General features: G+C 45.7%; 1 protein-coding gene across 1 annotated transcript in view; it reads right to left on the reverse strand.

Annotated features, from left to right (window-relative positions):
- The window catches only part of MCCC1 (methylcrotonyl-CoA carboxylase subunit 1), a 159,013-nt gene that overhangs the window by 73,536 nt on the left and 64,599 nt on the right, over positions 1-20,878 (reverse strand). The window contains exons 8-11 of the mRNA XM_063916340.1: positions 16,543-16,654; positions 8,819-8,900; positions 6,107-6,234; positions 183-366 (exon numbers count right to left, since the gene is read on the reverse strand). Coding sequence (XP_063772410.1) covers positions 183-366; positions 6,107-6,234; positions 8,819-8,900; positions 16,543-16,654 — 506 coding nt within the window. The remainder of the gene's footprint in view (positions 1-182; positions 367-6,106; positions 6,235-8,818; positions 8,901-16,542; positions 16,655-20,878) is intronic.

Below are 20,878 nucleotides of genomic sequence, written 5' to 3' on the forward strand. Positions count from 1 at the left end.
CCTCTCCTGAGGGCACTCTTTTCTAAACTGCCTGTGGGAGGGGGCATAGAGGGGAGGAGCCAGCACACCCAGTTGAAGAAATTTAATGTGCACTGGCTCCTTTCGACCCCGTCTATACCCCATCGTACTAGATTCCCCCAATATCCCTTATGGATGCTAGAGAAATGAAAATTAACAATCACCTTGTCTGACCCCAGTTTCAATGCGTGTGTCTATTTCTGCTGGTGGAGTAGAGAGATGCAGTAGTGGCCCGGCTCCTGGCATAAAGTTATTATTAGGATCTTCTGCATATATTCTAGCTTCAAACGCATGCCCATTCAGGGTGATTTCATCCTGAGTTACAGGGATCCTCTCCCCAGCTGCCACCTGCAAGGTAAGTGTGGAGCCCTTTTCAGACAGTGAAGTACAGGAAAACACTACATGCTTCATACAGCATAAACATTGAAGGGGATCATGGTGGTCATTCCGAGTTGTTCGCTCGTTGCCGTTTTTCGCAACGCAGCGATTAGGTGGAAAATGCGCATGCACATGGTACGCAGCGCGCATGCGCTAAGTTATTTATCACAAAACTTAGTAGATTTACACAAGCTCGAGCGACATTTTTTCATCGCTCGAGTGATCATAGTGTGATTGACAGGAAGTGGGTGTTTCTGGGCGGAAACTGTCCGTTTTCAGGGAGTGTGCTAAAAACGCAGGCGTGCCAGGTAAAAACGCAGGAGTGGCTGGAGAAACGGGGGAGTGGCTGGCCGAACGCAGGGCGTGTTTGTGTCGTCAAACCAGGAACTAAACGGACTGAGGTGATCGCAGACTAGGAGTAGGTCTGGAGCTACTCAGAAACTGCAGGGAATTATTTAGTAGCAGTTCTGCTAATCTTTCGTTCGCTATTCTGCTAAGCTAAGGTACACTCCCAGAGGGCGGCGGCCTAGCGTTTGCTATGCTGCTAAAAGCAGCTAGCGAGCGAACAACAGCAATGCACTTTAGAAAATACACCATAGTTCTGTGCAGCATAAGGTAACTTCTGTAATGTATAATTCAAGGGCATAGTCTGGAAACTGAGGGGGAAGTGGTGGCCCACCGGGGGGGGGGGGGGGGGGGGGGGGGGGATTTGTGGGGAAATGAGAAGTGATCCTGTGCTATGCGTGTTGCAGGCAGATTCCTCCACATTCAGTATAAAAACTGGCATTTTTTGGAATAAACGCCCACCGGGACTCTAATGTTACTTTTAACTTAAACATTGGCCCTCATTCCGAGTTGTTCGCTCGGTATTTTTCATCGCATCGCAATGAAAATCCGCTTAGTACGCATGCGCAATGTTCGCACTGCGACTGCGCCAAGTAACTTTGCTATGTAGAAAGTAATTTTACTCACGGCTTTTTCATCGCTCCGGCGATCGTAATGTGATTGACAGGAAATGGGTGTTACTGGGCGGAAACACGGCGTTTCAGGGGCGTGTGGCTGAAAACGCTACCGTTTCCGGAAAAAACGCAGGAGTGGCCGGAGAAACGGTGGGAGTGCCTGGGCGAACGCTGGGTGTGTTTGTGACGTCAACCAGGAACGACAAGCACTGAACTGATCGCACAGGCAGAGTAAGTCTGAAGCTACTCTGAAACTGCTAAGTAGTTAGTAATCGCAATATTGCGAATACATCGGTCGCAATTTTAAGAAGCTAAGATTCACTCCCAGTAGGCGGCGGCTTAGCGTGTGTAACTCTGCTAAATTCGCCTTGCGACCGATCAACTCGGAATGAGGGCCATTATCCCTTATAATACTTTATTATTTATCAGTAATTAAGATAATGCATTAGAGTTTTTAATAGATGGGATAGAGTTTGTGCTTATTAATGAGAATAATTGGCAAATAAATAAAAAAAGTGCTTTCGTGACATAAGAAAATAGAATGCAAAAATAAGGGGTGCATAATAAAACAATCCATACATAAGAGGTTATGAAATAGGAAAACAATGGCCCTCATTCTGAGTTGTTCGCTCGTTGCCGAGTTTCGCTATATTGCGATTAGTCGCTTACTGCGCATGCACAAGGTTCGCAGAGCGCATGCGCTTAGTTATTTTACTCAAAAGTTAGGTATTTTACTCACGGCATAACGAGGATTTTTCATCGTTCTGGTGATCGGAGTGTGATTGACAGGAAGTGGGTGTTTCTGGGCGGAAACTGGCCGTTTTATGGGTGTGTGCGGAAAAACGCTGCCGTTTCTGGGAAAAACGCGGGAGTGGCTGGAGAAACGGGGGAGTGTCTGGGCGAACGCTGGGTGTGTTTGTGACGTCAAACCAGGAATGAAACTGACTGAACTGATCGCAGTGGCAGAGTAAGTCCCAAGCTACTCAGAAACTGCAAAGAAATTTCTATTCGCAATTATGCGAATCTTTCGTTCGCAATTCTGCAAAGCTAAGATTCACTCCCAGTAGGCGGTGGCTTAGCGTGTGCAAAGCTGCTAAAAGCAGCTAGCGAGGGAACAACTCGGAATAAGGGGCCAATATCAGTATCACAGTGAAGACTACTCCAAGTCAAAAGAGGCACAGAAAGGAAGGCAACTTCTTTATTACATCTTTTCTTATTTGTTTTTAATGTTGTCTTTTACAACAAACCTTAATTTCTTCTTTTGTGGCTTGTTCTCTTATACACTGCTCAAAAAAATATAGGGAACACTATAATAACACATCCTAGATCTGAATGAATGAAATATTCTTATTAAATACTTTGTTCTTTACATAGTTGAATGTGCTGAAAACAAAATCACACAAAAATTATCAATGGAAATCAAATTTATTAACCCATGGAGGTCTGGATTTGGAGTCAAAATAAAAGTGGAAAAACACACTACAGGCTGATCCAACTTTGATGTAATGTCCTTAAAACAAGTCAAAATGAGGCTCAGTAGTGTGTGTGGCCTCCACGTGCCTGTATGACCTCCCTACAACGCCTGGGCATGCTCCTGATGAGGTGGCGGATGGTCTTCTGAGTGATCTCCTCCCAGACCTGGACTAAAGCATCCGCCAACTCCTGGACAGTCTGTGGTGCAACAGTTGGTGGATGGAGCGAGACATATTGTCCCAGATGTGCTCAATTGGATTCAGGTCTGGGGAACGGGCGGGCCAGTCCATAGCATCAATGCCTTCGTCTTGCAGGAACTGCTGACACACTCCAGCCACATGAGGTCTAGCATTGTCTTGCATTAGGAGGAACCCAGGGCCAACCGCACCAGCATATGGTCTCACAAGGGGTCTGAGGATCTCATCTCGGTACCTAATGGCAGTCAGGCTACCTCTGGCGAGCACATGGAGGGCTGTGCGGCCCCCCAAAGAAATGCCACCCCACACCATTACTGACCCACTGCCAAACCGGTCATGCTGGAGGATGTTGCAGGCAGCAGAACGTTCTCCTTGGCGTCTCCAGACTTTGTCACGTCTGTCACATGTGCTCAGTGAGAACCTGCTTTTCATCTGTGAAGAGCACAGGGCGCCAGTGGCGAATTTGCCAATCTTGGTGTTCTCTGGCAAATGCCAAACGTCCTGCACGGTGTTGGGCTGTAAGCACAACACCCACCTGTTGACATCGGGCCCTCATACCACCCTCATGGAGTCTGTTTCTGATCATTTGAGTAGACACATGCACATTTGTGGCTTGCTGGAGGTCATTTTGCAGGGCTCTGGCAGTGCTCCTCCTGTTCCTCCTTGCACAAAGGCGGAGGTAGCGGTACTGCTACTGGGTTGTTGCCCTCCTACGGCCTCCTCCACGTCTCCTGATGTACTGGCCTGTCTCCTGGTAGCGCCTCCATGCTCTGGACACTACGCTGACAGACACAGCAGACCTTCTTGCCACAGCTCACATTGATGTGCCATCCTGGATGAGCTGCACTACCTGAGCCACTTGTGTGGGTTGTAGACTCCGTCTCATGCTACCACTAGAGTGAAAGCACTGCCAGCTTTCAAAAGTGACCAAAACATCAGCCAGAAAGCATAGGAGCTGAGAAGTGGTCTGTGGTCACCACCTGCAGGACAACTCCTTTATTGGGGGTGTCTTGCTAATTGCCTATAATTTCCACCTGTTGTCTATTGCATTTGCACAACAGCATGTGAAATTGATTGTTAATCAGTGTTGCTTCCTAAGTGGACAGTTTGATTTCACAGAAGTGTGATTGACTTGGAGTTACATTGTGTTGTTTAAGTGTTCCCTTTATTTTTTGAGCAGTGTATATAATAACAGCAATTATATGGATAAATGTGATCTAGTCACATTCTACAACTTTATGTCAAATCCAATAGCAGGTTGGGACAGTGTGAGAGGTAAAACAGATGAGAGCCAAATATTTTTGGAACAAAGAAAAATGATTTAAAAAAATGGACATAAAGGTGATGTCTAACTACAGTGCAAGATTTTTAGGCAGAAATTACAACAACAACAAAAATAAGGTATGACCATACATACAGTACTTTGCATCTGAAAAGCAGATTTCCATCATTTTCCTTTTAATAAATGTGACTTGTAGAGTATTTTGCAAACATCAGCCAGTTATGGTTCTAAGGAATATCATAACAAAGCCAGTTCTGCAATTTACTTCATACTTTTTGAACTATAGTAATTATGAAGCACCCACAGATGTGTCCTCATACACTAAGCGTCTTACGCCATATGGCAGAGACACCCGGCATGACCAATATGCTCCGTGAGCATTAGCATACCATATATTCCATTGCTTTTTGTCTTAGTCACATTGCAGGTGCAGACAAAAGCCTCCTAGGGGTAAATTTACTAAAGGTGTGAGTTTTTTTAGAACTGGTGATGTTGCCCATAGGAATGAGATTCTACTTAACATTTATCTAGCTGCTTCTATAAAAATCTGATTGGTTGCTATAGGCAACATCACCAGTTCTAAAAAAAAATCCCACCTTAGTAAATTTACCCCATAGTGTACCAGAGACACTAGGCTGTGACTTCAACCACACAGGAATTGGTTTTACACACTTACAAAGTTGCAGATGAAGTGCAAATGAACTTGGCGTGAGGAAACGCCATAGCACCTAACCATTCGATTCTACAGCCCTGCTGCTTATATGAGTATATGACCACTGATGTAACAATGTTTATAAACCACGTCCGTGTGCTGTACTGCAAGTCACTTTTTTCTGGTTTTGTTCATTCTTCCTCTTTTTATGTACTTTGGGGGAAATTCAGACCTGATCGCTGGGCTGCAAATGTTGCTGTCCTGCGTTCAGATAGTCGCCACCTCCAGGGGTAGTGTATATTCGCTGTGCAAGTGTGCGATCCCATGTGTACGCCAAGCTGCTAAAATTCACTTTGTGCAGTCTCTGTGCAGCCCAAGACATACCGCTACAGTGCAATAGCAACAGGCTTATCGGAGCCGGAGCTGATGTCCCACACCCTCCCTGAAAACGCTTGAGAATGCCTGCGTTTTTCCGGACACTCGCTGTAAACACTCAATTGCCACCCACAAACAGCTTCCTCCTGTCAATCACCTTGCGAATGCCCGTGCGATCAGATTTTTCGCACCATCCAGTCGCTGACCGGCGATGCCCATTGTTGTTGTCGTCTGACGCGCATGCGCATTGCGGTGCTTACACATACGCAGTTAGGACCTGATCGCCCATTGTGTGAAAACGCACAGCAGCGATCAGATCTAAATGACCCTCTTTGTTAGTCGCTGTAGACCTCTTGTGGTGTCATATAAATAAAAGGAGAATAATAATTATAACAGGCACAACCTATTATTTTTTAATGTGTACATTTAGGTCACTGAAATCAGTAGAATAGTAGTAATATCACAAAAATTATCTCAATTTGATTAAGTTCCAGGGCATCTGGTTACACAACGCTCTTCTGAGGATTTTAATAATGTCTATTGGTTATACAAAAATACTTTAAGTTTATACATAGCCAAAACAGAAAGGCAGTTTTAAGTGAGGCAAATGGTAAAAATTATTATTACAAATAATACCTCAGTTTTTTTCAAATTTTTCTAAATAAGCCCCATGAGCCAGAAGAAGGAGCTATGACAGGATGCGTTCAGAATGGTTTAGAGGCAGTCATAGTTTTTACATTTTTCTTCCCTATAAGGAAAGCATGTCACTTACCCGAAGCTGCCACTCTACTAGGTCAGTTCCGGTGACCATCTCTGTGACTGGATGCTCCACCTGCAGGCGTGTGTTCATCTCCATAAAGTAAAAATTGTGTTTTGAGTCCATTATAAATTCCACAGTTCCTAAAAGCACAAATTGTGTTGTCCAATAGTATAGTATAAAATGTCCTGTCCACATGTTGGGACTAATCTCAATTTTAGTGGGGATAATTAATAGAAGAAAGGGGATGCAATGTCCCAACTGATATAAAAGCCAGCTCTTGACTGGTTGGTCATGACACTTGTCCAATCAGGGATAAGGAGTTCATTCCACACATAACTTTACATATATAGAAGCCCTCCTAAGCACAAGTCTTTCTCCTAATCTCCAAATCTTTAAGCATTGCCTAAAAACTCCCATCTTCAGGCACGTTTATCATATCCCAGAACCATCCACATAAGGATGGAGAGGCCGACTTACCCACACCCCGCCATGCTGGCCAACCAATAAGTGAGACGAGACTACGTAACTTGGGCAATTAAATCAGTCACAGCTTTATTTATCATTAACACATTCACTACAAACCAATCGCAGGGCAAGGAAAGGGAAGTGGTGCACAAAGGCTCTCCCAACGTTGAAAACCAACTGGGGCGTGCCCGCCCCAACCTTGTAGGTACGCGACCACGCCCCCTACCATTTGGGACCAGCTACCATTTGCACAACACCCTCCCCTGGCGAGCTACAGTATGGCCCAAGCCACATTATTGCTAGAACCAGGCGTGCGGCCACCTATTGGTGAACGTGCAAAAGCATTTTGACAATCCCCTACTTATCATGCCTTGTCTACCGCTCCCTCCCCATGTACATAAAAGGAATACAAGTACAGACAGAGAAAATTTTTCTTTTTCTAGTTTTACACACAACTGTCTGCTCCTTAGACCTATGCCCAGCTAGTACCCCTCCTTTTCGCTCCGACGGCTGGGTGGGTGGGTGTACTGGCTGTGGCAGCGAGGTAAGAGACTTCCCTCGCCTCAGGCTGCCTGTTATAAACCACTGCGGCCCCCACCCCCCTGCAATTAGCCCCACTGGCTTTCACTGACCGGCGGGGTTGTTTAGGTGCGAGATGGGGGACAGGCTTGCCCGCCGGCAACCCCCCTCTCCCACCTCCCCGTGGATTTGCGCACTTGGCCCGCAGGTCACCTGGCGCCCCTCCCCCTTATATGTCTGTGCCGGCCAGCCATATAACTGCTTTATAAATTACCTTCCCTCCATACAGTCAACGAGTTGTGGTAAATGGAACTTTTTCAAATTGGACTGAAGTACTTAGTGGTGTGCCTCAGGGGTCTGTCCTTGAACCACTATTGTTCAACATTTTCATAAATGATCTAGCAGTAGGTCTAGAGAGCATGGTGGCAATTTTTACAGACGATACCAAATTGTGTAAGGTTATAAATACGGAGGGGGACGCTGAGTCTCTTCAGAACGTTTTATTTAAACTGGAAGCATGGGCAGCAAAATGGAGAATGAGGTTTAACACAGACAAGTGTAAGGTAATGCACTTTGGTAGTAAGGATAAAAATACCACCTACACATTAAATGGGGTCAAATTAGGGGATTCTGTTTTGGAAAAGGACTTAGGAGTTCACATAGATAACAAACTTAGCAGCAGTACCCAAAGTAGGATTGCAGCAAAAAAGGCAAACAAGCATGCATAAAGCGGGGAATTGATGCAAGGATGAAAGTGTTATACTCCCATCATATAAATCCCTCGTGAGGCCACATCTCGAATACAGTGTACAATTTTGGGCACCATACTACAAAAAGGATATCCTAGAGCTAGAAAAGGTTCAGAGGCGGGCGACCAAACTGATTAAGGGGATGGAAACGCTGAAATACAAGGAAAGGCTTACTAGGCTAGGCATGTTTACTTTGGAAAAGAGCTTAAGAGGGGCATGATTAACATATACAAATACATAAGGGGACAATACACAGAGCTTGCGGAGGATCTGTTTTTGATAAGATCGACACAGAGGACACGTTGACACCCGCTTAGGTTAGAGGAGAGTAGTTTTCGCACACAGAGGCGAAAAGGTTTCTTCACTGTACCGACAATACGTGTTTGGAATTCCCTGCCTAAGAGAGTAGTAATTGCAGACTCGGTCAATACTTTTAAGAATGGACTAGATAAATTCCTAATGGATAAGGATATACAGGGTTATGGTGGGTAGATTACGCACTATAGTTAACAAAAGAGGAAAAAACACAACGGCTAACATTCACAACAAATAACTTTAGTCCTAAAAAAAAATACAGTGTAGGAGACCACAAATAGGGTGAACTCGATGGACAAATTGTCTTTTTTCAGCCTCAAACTATGTTACATAAGTCTACTTACTTTGCCTTTCTGCAGTAACATGACCTGATGACTCCAGGCCAACATTGCTGTGTGGCTGGATCATACAGCCCACCAAGTGTCTCTGCAATATGTAGCACTTGCCCTTGTGTATCAATGCCTATTTTCCTATAAATTGTAAGCTTGTGAGAAGGGCCCTCTGTCCTCTTTACCTGTCTGTTATTACCCAGTCTAGTTTTATTAATGATTTGCTCCCATACCGAGTGTAATATATTGAAGCTCAGACACTAACTTGCGAAGATGTCACCTAGTAGCGACTAAAGCATCTAGAGGACAAGAGCAGCATTCAATAATCAGTTACCGTAAAGACATACCTGCACCCACATAGTTAACGGCTTTTGCAGCTCTGACAGCGGCTTCTCCGAGCTTTCTCCTCACTTCAGGACTAATTCCAGGCTGTAGGGATAATAATACAGAAAAAAATAAGAATTTACTTACCGATAATTCTATTTCTCATAGTCCGTAGTGGATGCTGGGGACTCCGTAAGGACCATGGGGAATAGCGGCTCCGCAGGAGACTGGGCACATCTAAAGAAAGCTTTAGGACTATCTGGTGTGCACTGGCTCCTCCCCCTATGACCCTCCTCCAAGCCTCAGTTAGGATACTGTGCCCGGACGAGCGTACACAATAAGGAAGGATTTTGAATCCCGGGTAAGACTCATACCAGCCACACCAATCACACCGTATAACCTGTGATCTGAACCCAGTTAACAGCATGATAACAGAGGAGCCTCTGAAAGATGGCTCACAACAATAATAACCCGATTTTTGTAACAATAACAATGTACAAGTATTGCAGACAATCCGCACTTGGGATGGGCGCCCAGCATCCACTACGGACTATGAGAAATAGAATTATCGGTAAGTAAATTCTTATTTTCTCTAACGTCCTAAGTGGATGCTGGGGACTCCGTAAGGACCATGGGGATTATACCAAAGCTCCCAAACGGGAGACTCTGCAGCACCAAATGAGAGAACTCCAGGTCCTCCTCAGCCAGGATATCAATTTTGTAGAATTTTACAAACGTATTTGCTCCTGACCAAGTAGCTGCTCGGCAAAGTTGTAAAGCCGAGACCCCTCGGGCAGCCGCCCAAGATGAGCCCACCTTCCTTGTGGAGTGGGCATTTACAGATTTTTGGCTGTGGCAGGCCTGCCACAGAATGTGCAAGCTGAATTGTACTACAAATCCAACGAGCAATAGTCTGCTTAGAAGCAGGAGCACCCAGTTTGTTGGGTGCATACAGGATAAACAGCGAGTCAGATTTCCTGACTCCAGCCGTCCTGGAAACATATATTTTCAGGGCACTGACAACGTCTAGCAACTTGGAGGCCTCCAAGTCCCTAGTAGCCGCAGGCACCACCAATAGGTTGGTTCAGGTGAGACGCTGAAACCACCTTGGGGAGAAAACTGAGGACGAGTCCTCAATTCCGCCCTGTCCGAATGGAAAATCAGATAAGGGCTTTTTCAGGATAAAGCCGCCAATTCTGACACGCGTCTGGCCCAGGCCAGGGCCAACAGCATGACCACTTTCCATGTGAGATATTTTAACTCCACAGATTTAAGTGGTTCAAACCAATGTGACTTTTGGAACCCAAAACTACATTGAGATCCCAAAGTGCCACTGGAGGCACAAAAAGGAGGCTGTATATGCAGTACCCCTTTTACAAACGTCTGAACTTCAGGGACTGAAGCTAGTTCTTTTTGGAAGAAAATTGACAGGGCCGAAATTTGAACCTGAATGGACCCCAATTTCAGGCCCATAGACACTCCTGTTTGCAGGAAATGTAGGAATCGACCCAGTTGAATTTCCTCCGTCGGGCCTTACTGGCCTCGCACCACGCAACATATTTTCGCCAATTGCGGTGATAATGTTTTTGCGGTTACATCCTTCCTGGCTTTGATCAGGATAGGGATGACTTCATCCGGAATGCCTTTTTTCCTTCAGGATCCGGCGTTCAACCGCCATGCCGTCAAACGCAGCCGCGGTAAGTCTTGGAACAGACAGGGTCCTTGCTGGAGCAGGTCCCTTCTTAGAGGTAGAGGCCACGGATCCTCCGTGAGCATCTCTTGAAGTTCCGGTTACCAAGTCCTTCTTGGCCAATCCGGAACCACGAATATAGTGCTTACTCCTCTCCATCTTATCAATCTCAGTACCTTGGGTATGAGAGGCAGAGGAGGGAACACATACCCGACTGGTACACCCACGGTGTTACCAGAGCGTCTACAGCTTATTGCCTGAGGGTCCCTGGACCTGGCGCAATACCTGTCGAGTTTTTAATCATGTGGAAGACTTCTGGGTGAAGTCCCCACTATCCCGGGTGGAGGTCGTGCTGAGGAAGTCTGCTTCCCAGTTGTCCACTCCCGGAATGAATACTGCTGACAGTGCTATCACATGATTTTCCGCCCAGCGAAGAATCCTTGCAGCTTCTGCCATTGCCCTCCTGCTTCTTGTGTCACCCTGTCTGTTTACGTGGGTGACTGCCGTGATGTTGTCCGACTGGATCAACACCGGCTGACCTTGAAGCAGAGGTCTTGCTAAGCTTAGAGCATTGTAAATGTCCCTTAGCTTCAGGATATTTATGTGAAGTGATGTCTCCAGGCTTGACCATAAGCCCTGGATATTCCTTCCCTGTGTGACTGCTACCCAGCCTCGCAGGCTGGCATCAGTGGTCACCAGGACCCAGTCCTGAATGCCTAATCTGCGGCCCTCTAGAAGATGAGCACTCTGCAACCACCACAGGAGGGACACCCTTGTCCTTGGTGACAGGGTTATCCGCTGATGCATCTGAAGATGCGATCCGGACCATTTGTCCAGCAGGTCCCACTGGAAAGTTCTTGCGTGGAATCTGCCGAATGGGATTGCTTCGTAGGAAGCCACCATTTTACCCAGAACCCTTGTGCATTGATGCACTGAGACTTGGCTCGGTTTTAGGAGGTTCCTGACTAGCTCGGATAACTCCCTGGCTTTCTCCTCCGGGAGAAACACCTTTTTCTGGACTGTGTCCAGGATCATCCCTAGGAACAGAAGACACGTCGTCGGAACCAGGTGCGATTTTGGAATATTGAGAATCCAATCGTGCTGCCGCAACACTACCTGAGATAGTGCTACACCGACCTCCAACTGTTCCCTGGATCTTACCCTTATCAGGGAATTGTCCAAGGAAGGGATAACTAAAAATTCACTTCCTTTGAAGGAATATCATCATTTCGGTCATTACTTCAGTAAAGACCCGGGGTGCCGTGGACCCTCCCTACGGCAGCGTCTGAACTGATAGTGACAGTTCTGTACCATAACCTGAGATACCCTTGGTGAGAAGGGTAAATTTTGACATGAAGGTAAGCATCCTTGATGTCCCGAGACATCATGTAGTCCCCTTCTTCCAGGTTTGCAATCACTGCTCTGAGTGACTCAATTTAGAATTTGAACCTCTGTATGTAAGTGTTCAAAGATTTTAGATTTTAAAATCGGTCTCACCGAGCCGTCTGGCTTCGGTACCCCAACAGTGTGGAATAATACCCCGTTCCCTGTTGCAGGAGGGGTACCTTTATTATCATCTGCTGGGAATACAGCTTGTGAATGGCTTCCAAAACTGCCTCCCTGTCAGCGGGAGACGTCGGTAAAAACAGACTTTTTGGAAACGGCGAGGGGAATACGTCTCGAATTCCAATTTGTACCCCTGAAATATTACCTGAAGGATCCAGGGGTCTACTTGCGAGTGAGCCCACTGCGCACTGAAATTCACCGAGAGCGGGCCCCCACCGTGCCTGAACTTGTAAAGCCCTAGCGTCATACTGAGGGCTTGGCAGAGGCGGAAAAGGGTTTCTGTTCCTGGGAACTGGCTGATCTCTGCAGCCATTTTCCTCTCCCTCTGTCACGAGCAGAAAAGAGGAACCCTTTTGTTCGCTTGCCAACCAGGACTGCGCCTGATAATACGGCGTCTTATTTTGAGAGGCGACCTAGGGTACATCCCCTTCTTTAAGGCAATACTTCCAAATGCCGTTTGGAATCCCTGACCACTTTACTGGTAGAATACAACGCACTTATACTTGATGCCAGTCGGCAAATATTCCGCTGTGCATCATGCATATATAGAAATGTATCTTTTAATTGCTCTATAGGCAATAATATACTGTCCTTATCTAGGATATCAATATTTCCAGTCAGGGAATCCGACCACGCCAACCCAGCACTGCACATCCAGGCTGAGGCGATTGCTGGTCGCAGTATAACACTAGTATGTGTGTAAATACATTTTAGGATACCCTCCTGCTTTTTATCAGCAGGATCCTTAAGGGCGGCCATCTCAAGAGAGGGTAGAGCCCTTGTTCTTACAAGCGTGTGAGCGCCTTATCCACTGTAGGGGGTGTTTCCCAACGCACCCTAACCTCTGGCGGGAAAAGGTATACTGCCAATAACTTTTTAGAATTATCAATTGTTATCGGGGGGAAACCCACGCATCATCACACACATCATTTTATTTTTCAGATTCAGGAAAACTACAGGAAGTTTTTCCTCACCAAACATAATACCCCTTTTTTTGGTGGTATTCATATTATCAGAAAAGTTTAAACATTTTCCATTGCATCAATCATGCAATGAGTGGCCCTATTGGAAATCACGGTTGTCTCTTCACCGTCGACACAGGAGTCAGTATCCGTGTCGGCGTCTGTATCTGAGGTAACGGACGCTTTAGAGCCCCTGTATGAGACGTCTGGACATGCACAAGCTGAGTAGCCGGCTGTCTCATGTCAACCACTGTCTTTTATACAAAGCTGACACTGTCACGCAATTTCAACAGTACATCCACTCAGGTGTCGACCCCCTAGGGGGTGACAACACTATTACAGACACTCTACTCCGTCTCCACATCATTTTTCTCCTCATACATGTCGACACCAACCTACCGACACACAGCACACACACAGGGAATGCTCTGATAGAGGACAGGACCCACTAGCCCTTTGGGGAGACAGAGGGAGAGTTTGCCAGCACACACCAGAGCGCTATATATATACAGGGATAACCTTATATAAGTGTTTTTCCCTTTATAGCTGCTGTATTGTTTATACTGCGCCTAATTTGTGCCCCCCTCTCTTTTTTAACCCCTTTCTGTAGTGTAGTGACTGCAGGGGAGAGCCAGGGAGCTTCCCTCCAACTGAGCTGTGAGGGAAAATGGCGCCAGTGTGCTGAGGAGATAGGCTCCGCCCCTTTCTCGGCGTCCTTATCATCCGTTTTTCTGTATGTTTTGGCAGGGGTTAAATGCATCCATATAGCCCAGGAGTTATATGTGATGCATTTATTTTAGCCATATAAGGTTTTTATCGATTTATTGCGTCTCAGGGCGCTGCCCCCCCAGCGCCCTGCACCCTCAGTGACCGGAGTGTGAAGTGTGCTGAGAGCAATGGCGCACAGCTGCGGTGCTGTGCGCTACCTTATCTGAAGACAGGATCGTCTTCTGCCGCCGATTTCACCGGACCTCTTCGCTCTTCTGGCTCTGTAAGGGGGCTGGCGGCGCGGCTCCGGGACCCATCCAGGCTGAACCTGTGATCGTCCCTCTGGAGCTAATGTCCAGTAGCCTAAGAAACCCGATCCACTCTGCACGCAGGTGAGTCCGTTTCTTCTCCCCTTAGTCCCACGATGCAGTGAGCCTGTTGCCAGCAGGTCTCACTGAAAATAATAAACCTAAACTAAAACTTTCACAAAGAGCTCAGGAGAGCCCCTAGTGTGCACCCTTCTCGTCGGGCACAGAAATCTAACTGAGGCTTGGAGGAGGGTCATAGGGGGAGGAGCCAGTGCACACCAGATAGTCCTAAAGCTTTCTTTAGATGTGCCCAGTCTCCTGCGGAGCCGCTATTCCCCATGGTCCTTACGGAGTCCCCAGCATCCACTTAGGACGTTAGAGAAACTGGTGATCAGGTAAAGGGCTGTTCACCAGCATATAATTTGCAAATACCCATGCCCACTTTAGATGTTCTGCTATACTGTACTATCCTATATAATAAAAGGCTAACGCTGTTCCTCACCTCAATGGCACATGTGCAGTTCAGGCCTGTATATATGCCATGTATATAGGTTTTCAAGCAGTCTGCAGGCTCATGCTCAGATAGTATTACACATTTATACTTTCCTGTACACAAAGCAGATATACACAGGTGGAGAACATGGCGGTAATTAGTGCTTAAGGACGAGGAGAAATAGGCGACTGTGGGGCACATGTATTAGGTGATAAAGCAGTGATAAGTGGAAGGTGATAACGCACCAGCCAATCAGCTCCTGTCATTTTTCAAACCCTTAATGATTGGCTGGTGCGTTATCACCTTCCACTTATCACTGCTTTATCACTTCTCCAGGCTTAATATATCTGCTCCTGTGTGTGGTAAGTGGGGCAACCAAAGCTGAACTACAGTAATTGGCCAGTTGCTAGATAGGGGTTATTTTTCAACTGCTGAAGGTGAACTTGCTATAACGGTATATGTTGCTGACAAAGGGCAGTATCCTATTATCAGCGGTAATGTACTCCTGCTAATAAGTTCACTGGGGGCTATCCAATTAGACCCGTTAACCTGTGCTTATGCCTCAGGCACCCGAAGCATAATCTGCGAAAAAGCAGCCGTCGGAGCCATGATAACACATGGGATCGGGAACTTATCTCAGATCCCATGTATTATCACCTGATTGTGGGTCCTTTTCCAAGCGATAAAAATGGCCTAGAAATGGATAGCGCTGTAATGACCATCGGTCAAAAATAGCGCTGCAAGGCAGTTTTTATCGGCTGAAAAACTATCTTACCTAATAGGATACCCCACCTTAGTCGTCCTGACAACCTAAAATAAAGTACAGCAAAGTGATTCTGCAAACCTGTGTAAGCATTGTCCAAGGACCGTGCCTTTCTTTATACGGGGTCAATTCAATTAGGTGCGAGTTGGGTCCTGCAAGCTGCAAATTTCACTTGCAATTTAATTCAAAACTTGCATAGGTTTTGTACAGAGTTGCATGGGTTTTGTACAGAGAAAATGTTTTTTTTTTTTTGCAAGCAGCCCATGAGCAGTTGAAAAAGTAGGGGAAAATTTGATTATGAGGTACAAATGTCAGGACACAGTGCAGAACCTCTGGTGCATCCCTCCTAATGAATAATTATGAGAAATAATATAGTTTGGCCACACGTAATTTCTCTAAAAAGCTAAACAATGGGTTAAATGATGTTGGACAGCTAGGTGGAGGTGTTGTATTGAAGGGAGAGGGGAATAAATACATTTTTATTGTTTCTTTTTTTATTTTTATGGACTGATGGACTAGGATGATCGTAAGAGACACTGGGGGCGATTCAGAGTTCATCGTAGCTGTGCTAAATTTTGCACAGCTACGATCAGGCACATTGACATGCGGGGGGCGCCCAGCACAGGGCTAGACTACCCCGCATGTCAGTCCCTGCCCCGTCGCAGAAGTACAAAAGCATCGCACAGCCAGGAGCTACTCGTCGCTACCCAGGTCGCAGCGGCTGTGTGTGACGTCACGCAGCCGCCGCGGCCCGCCCCCAGCACAGTCCGGCCACGTCTGCCGCCCCTCTCCCCCAGCGACCGCCTCTGCTTGTCAATCAGGCACAGGCGATCGCTAGCCAGACATGCATGCGCACTGTGGCACATGCGCAGTTCAGGCCTGATCACTGCTGTGACCAATCAGGTCTGAATTAGCACCACTGACAAGTTATACCTTACTTATAAGGTGGCACTAAAAGAAGAGAGCAAAATAGCTATTATAATGTGTAGAACGGTTTATTCGAAATTGCATCACAGTGTGTAAATATTGTAATTAGCATTCTTCCTGTGCCTTTCTAAAGAACTGACTTACAGTTTTAGGATACTGTGGGCGAGATTTATTAAAGCTTGGAGAGAGATAAAGTACTAACCAATCAGCTCCTTTTTTTTTAAATAAAGCCTGTAACATGGCAGATACAGCAGTAGCTGATTGGCTGCCACTTTATCTCTCTCCAAGCTTTGATAAATATTCCTCTACATAGCCATCTAACAAGCTTACCCCAGGCGCTTCCTCAATGATTTTCTGGTGTCTTCTCTGTACACTGCAGTCTCTTTCAAATAAATATACTGCATTTCCGTGCTGGTCACCAAACACTTGCACTTCTACGTGTCTAATACAGAGAGGCAGCCAGTTTAGACCGAGATCATATATGTTTAGAGAATTTGTGGCAAAAAAAAATGGTTATATACATGCATTCACATACATCAGTAGTCCACTCATATTAAATGCATAATTGACATTGGCTGTTCTATTTACCCTGTTTGTAAACATGGATATAGAATAAATAGTATAAGTCATGGCAGATGGTCAAAAAATGTTTTTAAACTCATTAGATTAAGGGATTTAGTTCCACATAGTCACCAGCACTGTTATGAGAAGGGCATATGTGTAATCATATAATCATATTACAACACAGTTAAAATGCTGAGTTACACTAAAAGAGAACCTGTCGTACATGTTTTAAAATGGCACTAAAACATACAGTTCCTACTACTCACACCATCCTTTGGAACAAGGGTAATCGCATACGCCGCCCTACTCTGTCTAGTAAAAAGAGGACTATAGAATAAACTATATGGCTGTAAGGAATGAGATGTAGTTAATATTCCAGCGATCGGGATCCAGCGGACAGAATACAGGATTCCAACCGTCGAGAATGCCGACAGCTGCGCCAGGGCAATTCCCAGAGTGGAAATAGAACCTGTGGTGAGCACAGCGAGCCCACTAGGGGCTTCACTGCGCTCACCCTTCTGCCAGCATTCTTGATTCTTGCAGCTGGGATCCCGGCGTCGGTATTATGACCGCCAGGATGCCTGCCACCTGCATTCCATAACCAACCCTAAGGAACAGTAAATGGGAATTACTTTCTTTTATGTGTAAATCATGCAAAATATCAAATATTACTTTTCCATAAACACTGTGATTAGAGCAATCACAGGAAATACGTAGTTATGGTAGACTTGCCGTCGATAACTCTATTTCTCCTAAGTCCACAGTATCCACAAGATATACATTGGGATATGAGGTAGCATCAGTGGATAAGCACCAACGATCAAAAGCATTCGGCCTCCCAGAATACAACGAGCCAGTCCCCTATTTCCCTGCCTCCTGGCTCAGGCAATTCAGTTGTTCTTCAAAGCTCAAGGCAGAAGCATCATAGAGAGCCCTAATCAGGCGCTAAGAACACACATGCACACACTTCCGTACAATAAGGAAGAGGCTAGTGAGTAAAAGTATCCTCAAATCAGGTGCATCAAGGTGGGGTCCCTGTGGATCCTGTGGACTTAGGAGAAATAGAGTTATCGACGCTAAGTCTAACATAACTACGTATTTCTCCTGCAGGTTCCACAGTAGTATCCACAGGATATACATTGGAATGTCCAAACGCAATTTTAGTGGAGGGAACTATCCTGATTGGACAGGAGAATTTTTTCGCCTGAATGCAGCATCCTGAGAGGCAATGGAAGACCATGTGGCTGCCTTACATATCTGTTCAGCTAAAGCACCACCACGTTGTGCTGCCCATGAGGGACCTACCTTACGATGTAGAGTCAGTGCCGTAACTAGACATTTTAGCGCTGTGTGATAGAAACGGCATTGGCGCCCCCCCTGTAACGTAAGCTGGCGTCAGTGCGCGCCTTAGGCACGTGCAAAAATATAGGGGCGTGGCTTCACGGGAAAGGGGTGTGGCCACAAAATAATATTAATTCATATATTGGTGCACAGTAGTCTCCATTATTCAAATTGCGCCGCACAGTAGCGCCACTACACCAGGTAGAGCCCCTTTTTACACATTACGGCAGACATCGTCCTCTTTTTACACATTACGGCAGACAGCGTCCCCTTTTTTACACATTACTGCAGACAGAGTCCCCTTTTTGTTTTACACATTACGGCAGACAGCGTCCCCTTTTTTACACATTACGGCAGACTACGTCACCCTTATTACAAATTACGGCAGACAGCGTCTCTTTTTTACACATTACGGCAGGCAGCGTCCCCTTTTTTACACATTACGGCAGACAGCGTCCCCCTTCTTTTACACATAACGGCAGACAGCGTCCCCCTTTTTTTTTTTACACATAACGGCAGACAGCGTCTCCTTTTTACACATTACGGCAGACATCGTCCCCTTTTTACACATTACGGCAGACAGCGTCCCCCTTTTTACAAATTACGGCAGACAGCGTCCCCCTTTTTACAAATTACGGCAGACAGCGTCCCCCTTTTTACACATTACGGCATATACACACACACACACACACACACACACACACACACACACACACATATATATGTACAGTGTATATATATATATATATATATATATATATATACACACACACACATATACAGAGGCGGATTGGCCATAGGGTTTACAGGGAAGATTTCCGGTGGACCGGCGCACCCGTGGGGCCTGTTTTGTTTGAGGACATGTGGTCCTTTTTATAGACATAATGAATACGATGCAAAATAATTTGCATATATGAAAATTACTTTGCCACTTAGCCTGTGATTGCAGATGATCTAGTGTATGCTCTGTCTGCCTGCTTGGCTGACATATAAGATTGAGTGAACAGTGATTGGGATACGGTTGGTGTAATAAGCAAGAAAATATATCTTTCTAAAGAATTATATAGTGTCCTAAATTCTGAAGGTGTATAGTATACTGTGCTCATGATATTTAATTTTATTTATTTTTAACTCCCCCCCCCCTTGATGCTGGACATGCCCACTATCTGGAAAGTCTTGGAGGGAGGGTGCTGCTGCCACGGCCCATGGCTAGACCTTACCCATGTGGGGCCACTAGTACAAATTTTTCCAGGGCCGCCTTTTGTTCCTAATCCGCCCCTGTATATATATATATATATATATATATATATATATAAATATACACACACACACACACACACACACACACACACATGTATAAACACAATATATATATATACATATTTTATATATATATATATATATATATATATATATATATATATATAAAATGAGATTTTACTTACCGGTAAATCTATTTCTCGTACTCCATAGGGGATGCTGGGGACTCCGTAAGGACCATGGGGATAGACGGGCTCCGCAGGAGACATGGGCACTTTAAGAAATAATTTAGTTCCTGGTGTGCACTGGCTCCTCCCTCTATGCCCCTCCTCCAGACCTCAGTTAGAGAAACTGTGCCCAGAGGAGATGGACAGTACGAGGAAAGGATTTTGTTAATCCAAGGGCAAGATTCATACCAGCCACACCAATCACACCGTATAACTTGTGATAACTACCCAGTTAACAGTATGAAAACAACATATCATCAGTTCAAGACCGATGCAACTATAACATAACCCTTATTGAAGCAATAACTATATACAAGTATTGCAGAAGAAGTCCGCACCTGGGACGGGCGCCCAGCATCCTCTACGGACTACGAGAAATAGATTTACCTTTAAGTAAAATCTTATTTTCTCTAACGTCCTAGAGGATGCTGGGGACTCCGTAAGGACCATGGGGATTATACCAAAGCTCCCAAACGGGAGGGAGAGTGCGGATGACTCTGCAGCACCGATTGAGCAAACATGTGGTCCTCCTCAGCCAGGGTATCAAACTTGTAGAATTTTGCAAAAGTGTTTGAACCCGACCAAGTAGCAGCTCGACACAGCTGTAGTGCCGAGACCCCCCCGGGGCAGCCGCCCAAGAAGAGCCCACCTTCCTAGTGGAATGGGCCTTGACCGATTTTGGTAACGGCAAACCAGCCGTAGAATGCGCTTGCTGAATCGTGTTACAAATCCAGCGAGCAACAGTTTGCTTTGAAGCAGGGGCACCAATCTTGTTGGCTGCATACAGGACAAACATCGCTTCAGTTTTCCTGACTCTAGCCGTTCTGGCTACGTAAATTTTCAAAGCCCTGACCACATCAAGTAACTCGGAATCCTCCAAGTCACGTGTAGCCACAGGCACCACAATAGGTTGGTTCATATGAAAAGATGAAACCACTTTTGGCAGAAATTGCGAACGGGTCCGCAATTCTGCTCTATCCATATGGAAAACCAAATAGGGGCTTTTATGTGACAAAGCCGCTAATTCAGACACTCGCCTAGCCGAAGCCAAGGCTAATAACATGACCACCTTCCACGTGAGATATTTCAACTCCACCGTTTTAAGTGGTTCAAACCAGTGTGACTTTAGGAAACTTAACACCACGTTAAGATCCCAAGGTGCCACCGGAGGCACAAAAGGAGGCTGAATATGCAGCACTCCCTTTACAAAAGTCTGAACTTCTGGGAGAGAAGCCAATTATTTTTGAAAGAAAATGGATAGGGACGAAATCTGG

This window comes from Pseudophryne corroboree, chromosome 4 (assembly GCF_028390025.1).
Source record: "Pseudophryne corroboree isolate aPseCor3 chromosome 4, aPseCor3.hap2, whole genome shotgun sequence".
NCBI lineage: Eukaryota > Metazoa > Chordata > Amphibia > Anura > Myobatrachidae > Pseudophryne > Pseudophryne corroboree.